The sequence below is a fragment of the Thunnus thynnus genome, chromosome 10 (genome assembly GCF_963924715.1).
Source record: "Thunnus thynnus chromosome 10, fThuThy2.1, whole genome shotgun sequence".
NCBI classification, from domain to species: Eukaryota; Metazoa; Chordata; class Actinopteri; order Scombriformes; family Scombridae; genus Thunnus; species Thunnus thynnus.
In genome coordinates, this window is record NC_089526.1 from 27,584,868 (window position 1) to 27,600,843 (window position 15,976).

The 15,976-nt window shown below is 41.4% G+C and overlaps 2 protein-coding genes across 2 annotated transcripts in view; both read left to right on the forward strand.

Moving 5' to 3' along the window:
- usp45 (ubiquitin specific peptidase 45) overlaps positions 1-2,335 on the forward strand; it is a 39,044-nt gene extending 36,709 nt beyond the window's left edge. Inside the window, exon 18 of the mRNA XM_067602330.1 lies at positions 287-2,335. Within this exon, the coding sequence (XP_067458431.1) occupies positions 287-417 (131 nt within the window). The 3' untranslated portion in view covers positions 418-2,335. The remainder of the gene's footprint in view (positions 1-286) is intronic.
- A 5,783-nt stretch (positions 2,336-8,118) lies between these two features.
- pnisr (PNN-interacting serine/arginine-rich protein) lies at positions 8,119-15,791 on the forward strand. Its single transcript, XM_067602329.1, has 12 exons — positions 8,119-8,232; positions 8,731-8,839; positions 9,329-9,505; positions 9,817-10,055; positions 10,416-10,578; positions 11,436-11,626; positions 11,826-11,969; positions 12,077-12,176; positions 12,792-12,845; positions 13,267-13,461; positions 13,748-14,867; positions 15,433-15,791. The coding sequence occupies exons 2-12, from the start codon at positions 8,752-8,754 to the stop codon at positions 15,464-15,466; spliced, it is 2,505 nt and encodes an 834-aa protein (XP_067458430.1). The 5' UTR covers positions 8,119-8,232; positions 8,731-8,751; the 3' UTR covers positions 15,467-15,791.
- Positions 15,792-15,976: the final 185 nt, after the last annotated feature.

The following is a 15,976-nucleotide window of genomic DNA, read 5'->3' on the forward strand; positions in this document are numbered from 1 at the left end:
ATACGATTTTAGCTTTGTTGTTGTGAAGTCGTGTTATGACAACACATTTGGGCACCGAACATGATTATTCACTTATTTGACAGAAATACTACTAAAACCAAGCCACCAGAGGATGGCTGCAAAAAAACCCAAACATAGGATAGTTTTCTTCTTAGTTTTTTCCTTTTTTGATTTATTTGTTTGTGACATCCCAACCACAAACACGACACAAAAAGTTGCTGCTTTATCAAATCAACCTCTGTGCTCCACAATATTAACACTGTCTATGCGTGTGTGTGTGTTTCAGGTGCGAGGGATGCCAGCAGCAGCTCCCAGGGCCAGTGGGTCTATATCAGTGATACCACCGTTCAGACGGTACCAGAGTCAAGGGTACTCAACTCTCAGGCATACCTGCTCTTCTATGAGGAAATGCTGTAATGTGACCGGAAGTGTTTTATACTAGATATCTGTTTTGCTTTGTATTGTTTTTGGTACAGCCTGTACAAATCCTCTTACTGTATCTGTGGAGGAGAGAAGAAAAGGGAAAGACTATACACTCACTTTTCTTACATGAGAGGAATGACCATTGTGTCATTTTCAATCTAAAATTGGCACTTCTAAATCTTAGATATATATATATATAAAATACATCAGAAGGTAATTATTTTCTGCTTTGATATAGTCCCAGTTTTCATTCATGTTTCCTATTTTAAAAATCCTACCCTGTAATAAGAGGTCAGGAGAAGAGTGTTATTGAACCTGAGCTGTTCTAACTTCGTCGTCTATCTCTGTCACATTCTGAAACTGAAAAGTTGATGTCAATTGTGTGTGTGCGCACACTGCACATACAAATGTATGAGAGGATGAGTGAATGAGTGAGTGAGTGAGAGACAGACAGGAGAATGTAATTTTAAGGTGCTATGTGTATCATTTTCACATCAGTAAATGATTGCCACATACAGGTTGAGTCAGTAGTGTAGTTAGTATATAATTAACATAAACACGCACAAACATCATGAAGAAGATTGGCTCCTCTGTCAGTGCTCTACACTAAAGATTGTACATTTTGTGGCCCTGGCTCAGATTTGGTGAGAAATCTCCTTGATTGTTTCTGGCAATGACAGATGATAGATGTAAGAAACACCAATGGAAAAATGCATTCGGACGTGTTTGTCCTCTTCCCTAAAGAGAATGATGCTGAGGATGAGGACAAATCTGGTGTCCTTTATGACGAGGTTTACAGGAAATGTGGTTACATATGAGAATCTTGATCACTAATAATACCAGTGGTTAGTTATTGTCTGAGCTTTGGCCATATTTATTTATGATCATAATAATATTGACATACTGGTTTGAATTGCTACATATAGCACCTTTAAGTAGTAGCACAACACAGTTATTTTACAGCCTACATTGGTAAAACGGATTGTTCTTTTTTTTTTTTTTTTTACATCAGAATGTATAAATGTAAGACTATCAGTATGTTACATTTGCCAAAGACGGGTTTTGCAACTGCAGGTCATAGCAGAAAATCAAAACCAAACACACAAGGAGTTTCTTTTACATTTGTTCAGGTCATCAGTATGGTTTCGAGTGTTGTTGCACAAACAAACTACTCAACCTACATTCATCAGATCAACAAAGCACCTTGTCTGCCTTCATTGTATTTCAGCTCAACTATAACTGTTTAGGCGCACACACAAACCCATTAAGATGTTCAGCAAAGAGTTAGTGCTGCAACAGACGGACTTCTTAAACACTAATACCATCAATAAGGTTCAGCAAAAAAAATAGAAATAGAAAAACTCAAAGGCTCTAAGCCCTACTAGAAAAAACATCTTTGCTGTCTTGTGCATGGGGTTATGTTATAATGAATGTATTGCCTATTCTTGAAATGTCTGTGTTAAATGAGCTGTTCATCTTTTTCTATGAAAACATTTTAGATGAAAACATTTTCATTTTTCTTGCTTGTTGGACATTTGCCAAATCAGTAGGAGGGAAAGGGTTTAAGATGTGTGTTAGAATAAAGAGGTTTATTGTTTTCTTATGCTTAAGGTTAAGAAACCTGTGCATGGTGAGAAGAAAAACATATGCAGAGTTGAATGCAAAGAGGGAAATGCGTGGCATATTTATGTACAGTATAACTTACTGTAAGCAAAAATAATGAGTATATGTAATTGTATATACTAAAAACAATACAATCATGGTGCTTCAGGCTTGCAGGGTTTTTCCTCGAGACAGATTTTTGTTTCCAGAAAAAACATATTTAATTACAAAATGATTGATGATGAACATTTGGAATGAGTATAACTACATACTGTATCAAAAACAAAATAAATCTAATTTATGAAGTGAATATTCTACAAGAATCGTCTCTCTCTTTATGTTTTAGCCCCTCTTGTTCATCAGCAATAGTAGAAGAGAGATCACGATGGAAAAGGTTTTGTTGTTTGGCTTTGGAGTTGATGTCATCCTGCTTTTACTCTAAGCGAGATGTTGTCGAGCATCGCTCTCGGCTGTCACTGTGTATCCCATGGTGCCATATTCAACCCATCCTCGCCAGTGATCCGCTCTGACGGGTGCAAAGCAGCACTGCTTCAGAACATGTCGCGAGCTGGTGAAGAGGAGGTGGGTGTGGAATCAGGAAAAGGGCAACGTCCAAAAACATCGCCTCGCGCGTCCTCTTGTTCCCACATGCTGTGACATCCAAGTCGTGCTGCTGGAACATTAAAACAGGTTGTCAAGCCGCCACCAACAAAAGAGCAAATCTTTTCTGAAATGTATTTGTCTATTTTTAAAATGGCAGGGGGGTGGCTTTTGGCTCGGGGACATGCTGCTGAAGCATTAGATGTGATTTAATCCCAGTTAATGAAAGGCACCCTCCCCCCTGTGTGAGACAGTTGTAAGAAACTGATAAGGTGGTGCTGGAATGCTCCTCACTATTTACCTTTCTACCAGCAGTGGAGGTTAAATTTGGATGCTCTCACCATGCACAGCCATTGCCACTGTCAGTCTCACCTAGCTTGACACCCCACCACACATAGCCTGCATTAATGCACAACACTGTAAACACATTTGTTCATGCAAACCTCTACACACACTACACATGCCTTAGGCTTTGCTCTTCACAGTTCTTACACATCAACGCCACAATCTAACACCAACATAGCACTTTGCAGAGTACTGAACAACACCTGCATGTAACCCTTAACTTAAACAGAATATGTGTTAAATACATTTCAGACATGTTCTTGGAAAATGGTGACACGCTGGAAGAGCTATACCTAACACTGTAGTCACAAGCTCTTTATTTTGCCACTGTCTTTTGGCTGAAATCACACTCATCAATCTGTAATACTGGACTATCAATGACTGCAGTTTATATTTTGTATTTGGCTTTTAAAAAATGTTGCGTTGTCAAAAATTTGCCAATGAAAATTATTCAAGAAAGACACCAACACATGCTTATGCTGCCCTCTACCAATAGACATGTTTGTGCTTTGACAAGTAAAGGTGAGGATAACTGGCTGGATTATCAAGTGGGTTAATTTGTGGGAATTTAATGAATTGCAACTTTCTTTGGTATTATCCCTCAAATAAATGTAAGAAGAGTATAAACTGAAGTGCTTGGCTTTAACGCTCTTCAGCAGTTTGGTGAGTGCATCATACTATAATATACAACCATCTCTTAAAGGACGGGTCCACAGTTTCTCAAGTCTATCTTAAAACAACAGTCAGGTACCCAAATAGATACTGAAAGAGGTTTTTCTTGCCATAATCATTTCTCCTGTTCATACTGGCCATTACAAAATGGGAGCCAAAATTCACAGTCCTCCTCCTATGCTAAAGTCAGAAGTTTACCTGAAGCTGATGTGAATCTTGGCCATCTACATGAGTCAAATCAAGTAGATATCTCTCAACATTAGTCTTTTTAGTGTTAAAGTCCCTATTTTTTTTTGTCGTTCCAACACAGCTCAACAGGGAAACAGTCCAAGGAAAGACAAAGAGGGAATTGTGTTCCAGTGAGGAAAACCTCTTTCAGTGTTTATATGGGCACCTGACTGTTGTTTTAAGACATACTTGAAAATTGTGAACCAAGTGAACCAATCCTTTAATACAGATTGTATTAAAGTCCTCTATGAGGAAAGAATTGAGAATAAAGAATTGTTTGTGGATCTATATCAGCAGTTGCTAAAAGGTTGATCCTGCCTTTCTGTGTTGAAATGGTTTGTTGGTTTCTGAATCCGTTTCTTCTCCTTCCTGTTCCTGATGCTTTGTCACCAAAATAAGAAGTGCTCGTCATTTACATACACCCCAGATGCACTTTACAAAAACTAAACCTATACTGTGTATGCAGTATTACATATGTAGCCTACAATATACAGTATGCAACATAGAATTCCTGAATTATGTCTTAATGTTACAATTTTATTATTTTACAATAAATAACAATGAACCAGACAATCAGGCTACTGTGCAAGGCAGCACTTCTGTCCCAGAGTCGTCTTCAGGCAGGAAGCCGCAACAGATGTTTTTTTTCAGCCAACTGAAGATGCAGCTGAATCCACTCGTTTCTGTCTTTGTGACCTTCATCTTGACTGGGTGCCCCATGATGATCAACTCATGCACTGCAGTGAGGTGGTGGAGCGAAAACAGTCGAGTCTGTTTCTGGGCTGGGTGTTGGTCGTTCCTCTGTTTCATCCAGGCTATTGTTCAAAGCCATTGTGGACAACAGTATTGGTAAGAGGTTCAGCACTAGCGGTCAGGTCATCCAGCGCTGCAGTGATGACAGGAGGTTCATCAGTGGGAGTCACAGGAGGTGGTGGAGCCAAAACCACAGCAGTATCTGGTTCTCTGTTGGGCTCCTCACTCAAATCATCACAATCAGGACTGAAGCAGTGACAGAGGGCTCATCAGGAGGAGCCTGAGGAACTGGTAGAGCTGGTATCCTAACACATTCTGGTTCTGCGGTGGTTGTTGGCTATTTCTTTGCTTCATCCAGGACACTGTTCAAGCCATTGTAGACAGTAGTATTGGTAAGAGGTGGGGTTCAGTGTAGGAGAAACAATGGCAGCTTCAGCAGCCACCACTTCTGCTAGCTGGATGCCAGTGGCAGACTCAGACATATGTCTGTCCTTTACAATATAAAGGGCACCTAATACATTCAATCAGTGCCGCAGCTACGTACACAGGCATCACACGCTGTGCGTAGGGCTCAAGTACCAGAGGGACCACCAAACAGCACCTCGATAAAGTTGGAAATATATTCACAGATTGGAACTTCCCGGATCAATAACTCATAAGCAAAATGTTATTTAGATACAAACAACACCTGTTTTCTACTATAGTAAGTTAGACTATGAGCTACAACCTAATTGTCCTCCGAGCTGGACTAATAACATTGGTCTCTATGTACAGCCGGCTGTGAGATGAGTGCACAGGGACTGTGTAAAAAGTGCAACACAAAGCAATTACTCAGCACCCAAATGGCCAACAGCAGCCCTGCATTCAATGGGCCCCATCAGCAGAGAACAACAATGCATTTTGGTAAACAGGCTACATTCCCAGTTAATATGAACATTTTATAGGGTGATTCAGAATATAAAGAAAAGAACACCACTGTATTAAAAGTATTTACTTTTTAAACATTTATTTTGCAAACATCTCTGTACAATAATACAGGGAATGGGTAACGTTTTAAATGTTTATCAAACACATCTGTAGTAAAAACATGGAACTATTAACATGTTGAGAATGAGCTGTTTTAAGCAGTCTTTTCAAGGAAGCAAGATTGGTGAAATGAAAGGAGAATTGTTTTGGCCACAGGTCTGTAAATGTTAGTGACCTCGTTATGGTCAGTTTGGACATCCCTCTCAATGGACAACAGCAGAAGATCTTAGGGCCTTCCTTCTCCGCATGTTCAATGTTAATCTCCTTCTCTACAAGTGCAAATTAATCCAAGCTAAAGGGTTGTAGACACAGGAGGGTGGGCATATCAGGCATAGCATTAGACTGGTTTATATTTGATCTCATTGACAGAAATTTCACCATCTCTATTGGTGACTTTGTGTCTGATCCCTCTCCACTAACTTGTGGTGTCCCACAGGGTTCGGTTCTGGCACCCCTGTTATTCTCTTTATATTTGCTGCCTTTGGGACGGATGATAACTAGATTTAATATTGCTTATCATTTATTTGCGGATGATGTCCAACCCCACTTTATATTCAAACCTAGTGAGGCTTTTAGGTCATCTAGGCTCCAGAACAGTCTTAACGCTACTAGGGACTGCATGGCGGAAAATTTTCTACAGCTCAATGCTGATAAGACAGAAGTTCTGGTTGTTGCCCCTGGAAAGTATTATGCAAAGTATTGGGCCTCTTTCCTCCACTGCCCACTCCAACCTGTGTAATGTAGGGGTAATATTTGATCAATCCTCGTTGTTTGACACCAATTTTAAGCAGCTGACCAGATCTTGTTTTTTTCCAAAATATATAGTAAATTGGGATCTGTAGTTTCAACAACCAAACTAGAGATGCTTATACATGCCTTTATCTCATCTCACATTGACTACTGTAACACACTTTGCTCCTCACTTAGTACCTCTGCCCTTAATAGCCATCAGGTCAAATAGACAGTCTCACATTACCCCTATACTTAAATCTCTTCACTGGCTCCCTGTTGCATATAGGATCCAGTTTAAAATTTACATTCTTACTTACAGAGCTTTGCACGGTCAGGCTAAACTTGTTGTCTGTCCCACACACCCGCCTAAAGACCTGTGGTGATTGAGCTCTTGAGGCCGTTGCATCAAAGCTATGGAATGCTCTGCCCACACTGTTACGGTCTGCTGACTCTGTGGATTCATTTAAAAAGCAGCTAAAGACACCCCTGTTTAGACAGGCATTGGGTAATCTGTATGCAACAAGTCAGTATTTGATGTTTTTACTGTGTATTTTATTGTGGATTGTGTTTTTCCTTATTGTGTTTTTTAGCTTTGCACTTTTTAATCAAGTGACTTGGGAGATCACCTCATCTGTTATGATTTCGTTCTTTTTTGTATGTCGCATTCATGCTCTTGAAAAGCACTTTGTGACTGATGTCTATGAAAAGTACTATAAAAATAAATTTTGCTTACTTGAATAAAGAATACTCTAATGATTTCCTTAAGATATTACTACACCACAAGGTTGATTTCCAAATATTAGTATAGAGATGGCTAAAGAGCCTACGTATCTAGCTAGCTAGCTACTATCCATCTAGCATATTGTTTAGCATGTTATAGAGCTTTGGACAGGCCTACATATAAAACCAACTCAGAAAATACCATCTACATACATTAGTAATGCATCCTTAGTAATATTTAACCCATATACTCATTTAAATGGTTAAAAATCCTTGCCAGGGTTCTACAATAACAGTGGCCTGATGGCCTGGGGCCAGTAAAAACTAACATCGAGCCAGTCAATTGAGCAAAAAAATTGGAGATTGCAAAAAAGTATTAAACTTGGGACCTCAGTGCCTCAGTCGAATGCACAGAAAAAAAACTATGCTGATAGTTCTCTACCACGTTTTGTTGTCATAAAAGTTGGGTAAAGTGTTGGGGCCAGTCGGACCAGTGGCAAAAAATGTTATTGTTGAACCCCGCTTGCTATGTGACCTGCACTGATCCAGGGACAATAGAACAATCTGAGGGGGGTGTGACTGAGCAAACTAGTGAGTAGTAGCTACAACATGTTTTTAAGGGTGCTTTATTTTCCTAATGGTCAGCCTACAGAAAGCATCATGGCCAATTTACTCCATCATAAAGGCATCTCATAGGGCAATGTATCTCATGTTCTTCTCTGGAAGGGCACTTCAGCACACTTTTTTTTTTCATTGAAAGGGTACCCAATTCAGTATGTTAGACTTAGGGGAACTTTGTTTGTTAGTTTGTTTGTTGTTTGTTTTTTATTGGTTTTTCAGATTCATAATAACTTTTACCATCTATTCAGTTTTTCTTTTCATGATGTTTGCAACCATATCCCCGTTAGTTTTAGCGGTTAAAGGCAGTGTTTGGCTACAATGTTGCTACTATTGAGTATAAATAATTAGAACCAAACAGAAAGCCTTAATTATTATATTTACGACAGGAAGTGAAGGCAGCAGCAGTAGCAGAGCGTCAGTTCACACTTCCTCCAGCAGCAGCTCACTAGTTCACTAGTGCACTGCAGCCATTTTGGAGCCGCAGCGCTGGAGAGAATCTGTCTGGAAAAGGTGGGATTATGTTGCTCAAACACAGCGCTGATATAAATTTCCTTCACACGTTCCCGTTAGTATGGAGTTAAATTTTAATGTAAAGTCTCATTTGTTCACCTGTTTATGGTATTGGTGCGACTATCTGTTAACGTTAGCTTAGCTACCGTTAGCTTGGTTCAGCTTCCTTAGCTCGCTAACGCATGACCAGCAGCGGGTTTACAGGCTGGTTATTTCACCAGCACCACATTTATTTCGGTGTCATGCGGCAGTAATGACGCAAGACCACCTACAACACAGCTCTTATTTGCTCTATTAGCTGAAAAGAGGTGGTCCGTAGCTGTTAGCTAGAGTCGCTAACACACAGCTAGCCGGTCAGTTTGCGCTAACGCTTACTATTTCATTGGTCATTAGGTGAGACCCGACTGTAACATTATAGTACTTCAATCACAGCAGCTGTCGGCATGTCAGCAGAAGCGATGCTCGGGGTGCTAATCAAAATGTAAATGCATATTTCAGGTTTGAATCCAGAGGAGAGGGATGTGGGATCAGGGAGGACAACCCTGGCCGCAGTGGCCTCTGAGCCAGCAGCAATGGATGCAATCTTTCCAGCACCAGCAAGATCCAGGTCAGTGAGCAATGCACCACGGAGACCACCTGCAGGTTTTTCTGTGCACATCCACCCACAGCTTTAAAGGACCACTGTGTGCGATTTAGGGGTATCTATTTGGCAGAAATGGAATATAATATCCATAAGTGTATAATCCCATGAAAAAAAGAATTTTTGTGTCTTTGTTACCTTAGAATGAAACCTTTTTATCTACAGAGGGAGTTGGTTCTCTTCCACAGAGTCTTCCATGTTATACTACCATGTTTCTACAGTAGCCCAGAATGGACAAACCGAACACTTGCTATAGAGGGCCTTTCACATTTTTTGCAAGTTTTGCAGCCACCACTTCTCCTACATGCTTGAAATTGGAGGGGAGGGATATTCAGTTGGTTGCAATCTGCAACCTCACCGCTAGATGCCACCACATCCTACACACTGGTCCTTTAACAGCCCTGCAACTACACCTGCAATACCTTATGTGAGGGTGTGTTTTCTGGCTTTGTGCAGGTCAAGTGGACTGGGCTGCCCTGGCACAGGCGTGGATAGCACAAAAAGAGTCGACAGGAGCAGAGCAGCAGAGCATTCAGCCCAACGGCCAGGACATCCCGGGCCTTGAACCTGTCGCCCAGAGCAACCATGGGACCTTCCAGGGTGACCCAGCGTTTGGCAGAATGTGGCAGCCAGGTACACAGTTAACCCCGGGTTTCTGCCTGTCTTTACACCAGTTTTTCTTTCGGTACTAAAAATGACTAGAAACTCCTTCCAACAGTGTGTGTATGATGTTGGTACATACAGTATTGACTTATCAACATTTAGTAGACTAAAGAGAATTGGTGTGATGTGATCTGTGATGTGTACACACTTAAATGAAAATCAATGACCTGGAAGTCCTTCTTGAGCAGATGTTTAGACTGAAAAACATGATTAATTTGGTAGAAATTCCTTTTGTTTATACTGCTCTGGCTTTTGTTTACAAATTATTTTGCCATCAACAGAATGGGGAATGCATGGCCAGCCCCCTCCTCCTCCTCCACCCCCTGACCAGGCCTGGATCCCTCCAGGGTCAGGACCGATGGATGTGGTGAACCCCAGCGAGGACAGCAACAGCCAGGACAGCGTGGAGTTCAACTCTGAAGCCCACCACGGGGTTTACCCCCAGAACAGCCATGGGTATGGGGCACAGCCCGACAGCTACGCCTTGGCCCCCATGGCCATGAACCAGTTTGATTATCAGGTATGCAGATGCTACAGTAGAAACTGTTGAAGCGTTTGGGTTTTAGTGTGACAAGAAGGAGCAATCCATAGAAACTGTGCCGGGTCCAAGCATCTAGGTGTATCAGTCATTGCTTTCTTGATGCGGTGCAGAGGAAAGTGTTGGCTTGTTGTGGATCCAGCATGGTTTGGTTTTATTTTCTTAGCTGATTTTTGTTTTCTTTTTGAAATGAAGCAAACTTTCTAGCCCAGTCAGGAGTCATGGATGAATGTCAAGACAACAACACACCCACGCCCAGTCAGTGCCCCTTAGTGGCAGTAACAGAGGACCTTCTGTACTTTGAACTACTTTTAATTTTGATTTTGTGCTGTCTCTCCACAGCATGGAGCTGCTTCATCCTTCGCTCCCACACCTACAGGCTTCCACTCCCCATACTGGCAGGGTCCTCCTCAGAACAGACGAGATACCAGACCGCCTGGTTTCAGGGACCGGCCTCGATCACCTATCCAGCTCCCTGTCAAACAGGAGGCCCCAGCAACACTAGGTAAGTGTGTGTTAAGTTATTGGGAAAACTGCTTGAGGTGCACCAATGTACTAGACAGTTTATGTGCTACACAGGTACCTCAAAGAGGGTGATGCCTCTTTATATTTGTGCATAATTAAATAGCTTTGATGTTATTGTCTAAGTTGTAAAATAGCCTTGCAGCTAGACAACACATAAAAACTTTATTTTTAGATACAGTTTACTATTGAGTATCATTTAAAATCTTTAAGATGATGTATCAGTTATTAAGCCTTGCCTGTTTTCACTGTGTGAAAGACATGACTTCAGACAGTAGCATAACGTGAAAGCACTCTGTATCCTTTAAATCACAGTATTGCAACATGATAGTAAGTTCATGTTAAATTTTAACTTCTTCAGTTGGTTGAAACTAGGGCTGCAAATAACTATTTTTATTAGTGATGCATCTGTTAATTGTTTGGTCATCCAAGTCCAAACTGATTTCTTCTCTCCAAACCCAAAGATATTCAACATACCTACTGTATACAGTGGATTAAGAAAAGCAAATGTAAAACATTTTAGAAGTCAGAACCAGTGAATTTATGGCACCTTTGCTTAAAAAAATTATGTAAACGGTTATCAATATAGAATGTAATTAATTATCTGACTGTCGACTGATGGATTAATTAATCATGTCAGCTCTAGCTGTAACTGATGTTTACAGTTGAATTGATATGGAAAAAGAGAGTTAATGTAACGCAAAGCACAGTGCAGCTCTTGAAACTGTCAGCAGGGTAAAAAAAATCAAAACAAGTCATCATACAAACTAATGTAAACAAAGATGTAAAATGTAAACAAACAGATGGAAAACTCATCTTGATCTTGGATTTCACCTTCAGATGCTGTAAAAAGGCGCACACTACCTGCATGGATCCGAGAGGGCCTTGAAAAGATGGACAGAGAGAAGCAGAAGAAGCTGGAGCGAGAACGAATGGAGAAGGAGCGTGCAGAAATGGCAAAAGACGATGGCAAAGAACACGAGACAGATGAGGGAGGTGATGGGCCTCGCGTACCCCGCAAGAGTAAATTTGTAAGCAACCCATTTCCTGCCTTGACTGCAGAGTGTTTTCTTTTGAACAGATGACATTATGTGTGTTGTGTTGTTGATGAAAGGAGATACAAGGTCCTGAACTGCTCTCCCTGGCACATGTATCAGGACTGCAGCCATCACTAATCACACTTTGCTGTTTTGTTGATTGAAGCTCAGTCTCTGCTTTTGTCTGCATCAGGACAGTGATGATGAGGGAAACGATGACAATGACGACAATGAAGAAAAGACTTCCATAAAGAAGGAATTTTCTGTCCGGAGTCCATCGCCTCCCGCAGAGGACAGCGAACCTGAAATGACTGAAGAGGAAAAGGAATTCCAGCTGGTCTGTTTAACCCATCAGATGATCTTTTCTGCATGCAGCCTGTTTCAGTTGATGTGACTATTATCGGATAGGAATTCATGAAAATAATGGATTTCCCTCGTTTTTAGATGATCATCACAAAAACACTTCTGACAGAGATCCTTCTAGAGGTCACTAATGAAGAGATCCTGCACGTAGCCAAAGAGACTCACCGGAAAGCCACTCGAGGTCTGCTCTTTTTTTTTCCCAGTTTACACATCATCTTTGCTTGTCACCAAGACATTATGTTAAAGTCTGAAGAGAATCCATTATATGCATAATAGTCTCTTTTAAATTAGACTCAAGTATGCCCTGTAAACAAGGGTGGTTGAGCAGCAGACATGGGAGTATGATATGGTATGCATTTTCAACCATTCTCTGCTAATGTATCAGAAGGAGAGAGAGCAGTATTTGCAAACCTGTTCCTGTGGTTCATGGTATTGAAGGTCTGCTGAATGACTGTAACTGAATAAAGTCTCAGCATTGAGTCTGACCGGCACCCACCTATAGATACAAATGAGGTCCTCCATTGAAGTGACTGTGCATTAGTACAGATTGGTTCTTTCCCTCCTGTCCGACTGTTTGACTTGGATTGTGTGACAGAAGATTGTTTGTTAACCCTCTCTCTTTTCTCCATTTTCTTTTTTTTTTGTTTTTGTTATTTTATTTTTCTCTTGTTACCAATGGCAGCTCTTGTGAATAGTGCTTTATCTGTGACCCCCCTTCTCTAGCGACTCTCTTGCCTTTGAGAAAATGGCAGTATGTGTTTTAACATGTTGTTCCTGTTGTTGATGTGAATCAAAGCTCCTGCAAAACAGCTGGCACAGTCAAGTGCACTGGCTTCTCTGACTGGTCTCAGTGAGTATCCCTTCTTCTGTTACGGGGGGAGGGAAGGAAAATATTTTTAATTTTATTTTTAATTTATGGCGGGGTGTTAGCAATGTGGGAAAAGCTGCTATCGCAAGACACATCGACCCAAATATTTCCTACGTTTTAACATTTAAGACAATTGGCATCTTAGTGATTGATAAAGGTTTAATTTTCACTTTTAATAATAGAAGCATGCTCTTTAATACAAAGTATTTATATTAGTTTTTTTAAGGGCTATATGTGTTACGTTCTCCTTAAGGGCCTTATTGGATTGAAATATAAACCTATAGAGGATTAAGTGCCTTTCACCTTGGGTTTAGTTTGAGTGTTTCACAAGTGGAACCTAATTGTGAGAAAGAATGTCGGTCTTTTTCCAACACTCAACATTCTCGGGGCTTTGTTGTGGCAGGTGGGCTTGGTGACTATGGTTCTGATGAGAGTGGGGATGAGGACGATCGCAGCGTCCACGGGTCTGAATCCTCCGACACCGATGAGGAGGAGCTGCGCCACCGCATCAGGGAGAAGCAGGACGCCTTCCGCCGCAAAGAGCGGGAGATACAGCAGCTACAAGAAAAACAAGCACAAGAGGCTCTGCTTGCACGTGGTAAGACTTGTAGTTTGCATATGCATGAAGGAGGAACACACTGCATCTCTTTGGAATACATGGAAACCTACAAAAGTCTAAGAATCTGGTGAAAGCAGCAGTTCTACAACACTGAATCTAATAAATATAATGGTAAAACAAAGGAGGATGTTGAGAATTGTGTTTAAAACCATAACATCACTCAAGAAAACAGCTATAATTGATGTGAAAAGGTGTGTGTTCTTAGTCTAACCAGCACCTCATGTTTCCCTGTTTTAAAATGAGACTTTATTGTTTGTTTCTACAGAAGAGCTGGTGAAGGAAAGATTGAGCAGAGAAAGGGGGGAATATGATGAGGGCCAATCAGAGAATCTACACAAACAGGAAGTAAAAGAGAGGGAGGCGGAGCCCTTGGTAGAAAGGCGTAGGTCCCGTAGTGAGATGGAGAGTAGTGAGGGCAGGCACTCGGGCAGAGGGAAGGAGCGATCAGGGAGAGGGGGCAGTGATTCCCCAGCCAACGGTCACAGCAGCAGCTCCCGCTCTACCTCCAGCCACAGCAGCAGTCGTTCCTCCTCCTCCTCTTCTTCAACAGCATCTTCCCGCAGTTCCTCTCGATCCTCCTCCCCACGAAGGAAGAGGAGGCGTAGCCGCTCTTCGTCCTACAAGGCTCGGCGGCGTAGCCGCAGCCACAGCTCCCACAGACATCGCAGTGATCGTAGTGAGAAGGTCAGGGACAGGAGGAGGAGCAGCACAGACCGGTCAGGCCACCACAAGAGAGACCGCAGTGATTCCAGAGAGCGCAGGAGCCGCAGGAGTAGATCCAGGTCTAGAGATAGAGACAGGGCTAGAGCCAGGGCCAGAGACAGCCGCAGTCGCAGCAGAGACAGAGAGAAGGAGAAAGACAAGGATAAGGAGAGGAAAAGGAGCAGGGAGCGCAGAGACAGCAGTCATAACCGCAGCAGCAAACACAAGCAGAAGGCCTCCAGCAAAGAGAGAGAGAGGAGGAGAGAAAGAAGCCGCAGCCATGAGAAAGACAAGAAAAAGAAGGATAAAGATAGGGATAGGGATAAGGAGTCTGATAAAAAGAAAGAAAAACCAAAGACCAAAGAGAAAGAAAAGGAGAAGGAAAAAGAGAAGGGCAGCTCTGTAGTTACAGAGGAGAATGGCAAATTGAAGAAAAGGAAAGAGCGTGACTCTGACTCACAGAGCGACAGGCACTCCCGGCAAGATAGTAAAGCCAGCAAAAAGGGCTCCGCCAAAGCTAGCAAGAGACGCTCAGACTCTGAATCAAGTAGATCCCCTACACCTGAAGTTAGCAAGGAAAAAAAATCTAAGAAATCCAAACGTAGTCGCTCAAGGTCGACGGAAAAATCTCACAAGTCTGGTAAGAAGGCAAGCCGCAAACACAAGTCTAAGTCGCGATCAAGGTAGTATTCGTTTTTTCTCTCTTTTATTCCTATTACATGTTCTCATTGTATGTGTCATTGTGATTTCTCTGGAGTCCTCTTAATATAGCTCAATAACTAAAGGAAAATGATGACAATTGTTTACTGAATGTTTTTCAAAATTTCTGTCAAATGCAGTCACAACTGCTTAACTGTGCAATAAAGGGTTTTAATGCTTCATGACGGTCTTATCCATCAAATGCAAATGTGCCATTTCTGGATTTCTAACAGTTACATGAAGTTTTCATATTTCCCCCTTTTTGAAAGAAGAGCATAGGCCTCTGTTTCTGTTTAGTGCCTTGTTAAAATGTGAATCTGGCCATTAAAAGAAAAGTAGAGGGGAAAAATGTAAATAAGGTCCTAGTAATACCAAAGTGAATGGTCCTGCGCTATTTACTTCTCTAGAGTTTGCTGAACATTAGCTTTTTGTGCTCTGGGAGTGTGGCTGGTGGGAGGGGGGGGTGTTTGTGCTTGTCTATATTTTGTAGTCTACATGGGTAAATGTGATTGGTGCAGTATTAATTTTGTGTCCACGCCTCTCTTTCAGGTCAGCTTCACCCTCCCGTCGTAGCAGACGCTGAGGAGCACAGTTAACTCCCTGATCTGTGCATTTTACCATTTTAAATTCCATGAGTTGAACAGGCTTGTCTCATTATAGAGGCAGTTGTGTAGGTGAACCCCCCTCATATATTTCTTTCATCTTTGTAAATATGTTGTTATTTTTCAAGTGTGACTGAAGAACAAGACATTTTGAATGGTAGGAATTTTCACTTGTATCATTATGCAATGCTTAATAAGACCTGGTGGACACTAAAAACTCAAGTATCATTTTAAACCATAACAGGATTCACTTTTTTGCAAACATTATTGTAAGATGTCCAATAAAACTGTTTGTTCCTTGTCTTACCTCTCTGGTTCCTTTTTATTTTAATACCAAAATTAACAGCAAATAATATTTCTTAATGCTTCAGCTACATAATGTTACATGTGTTAGTAAATAGAATCACAAAGGACAGAAGACTGCTATTGCTCTGTTGGATCATAATGGCTCATACTTGATATGGTTAAGGACTACATGACTGAGAAAACAG

Bases quoted from the DNA above. Each gene is read 5' to 3' on its own strand.
- pnisr (XM_067602329.1), top strand. From the start codon at position 8,752: ATGTGGGATCAGGGAGGACAACCCTGGCCGCAGTGGCCTCTGAGCCAG. The intron at 9,506-9,816 runs GTACACAGTTAA...TGCCATCAACAG, and splicing joins TGGCAGAATGTGGCAGCCAG to AATGGGGAATGCATGGCCAG. The intron at 10,056-10,415 runs GTATGCAGATGC...GTCTCTCCACAG, and splicing joins TGAACCAGTTTGATTATCAG to CATGGAGCTGCTTCATCCTT.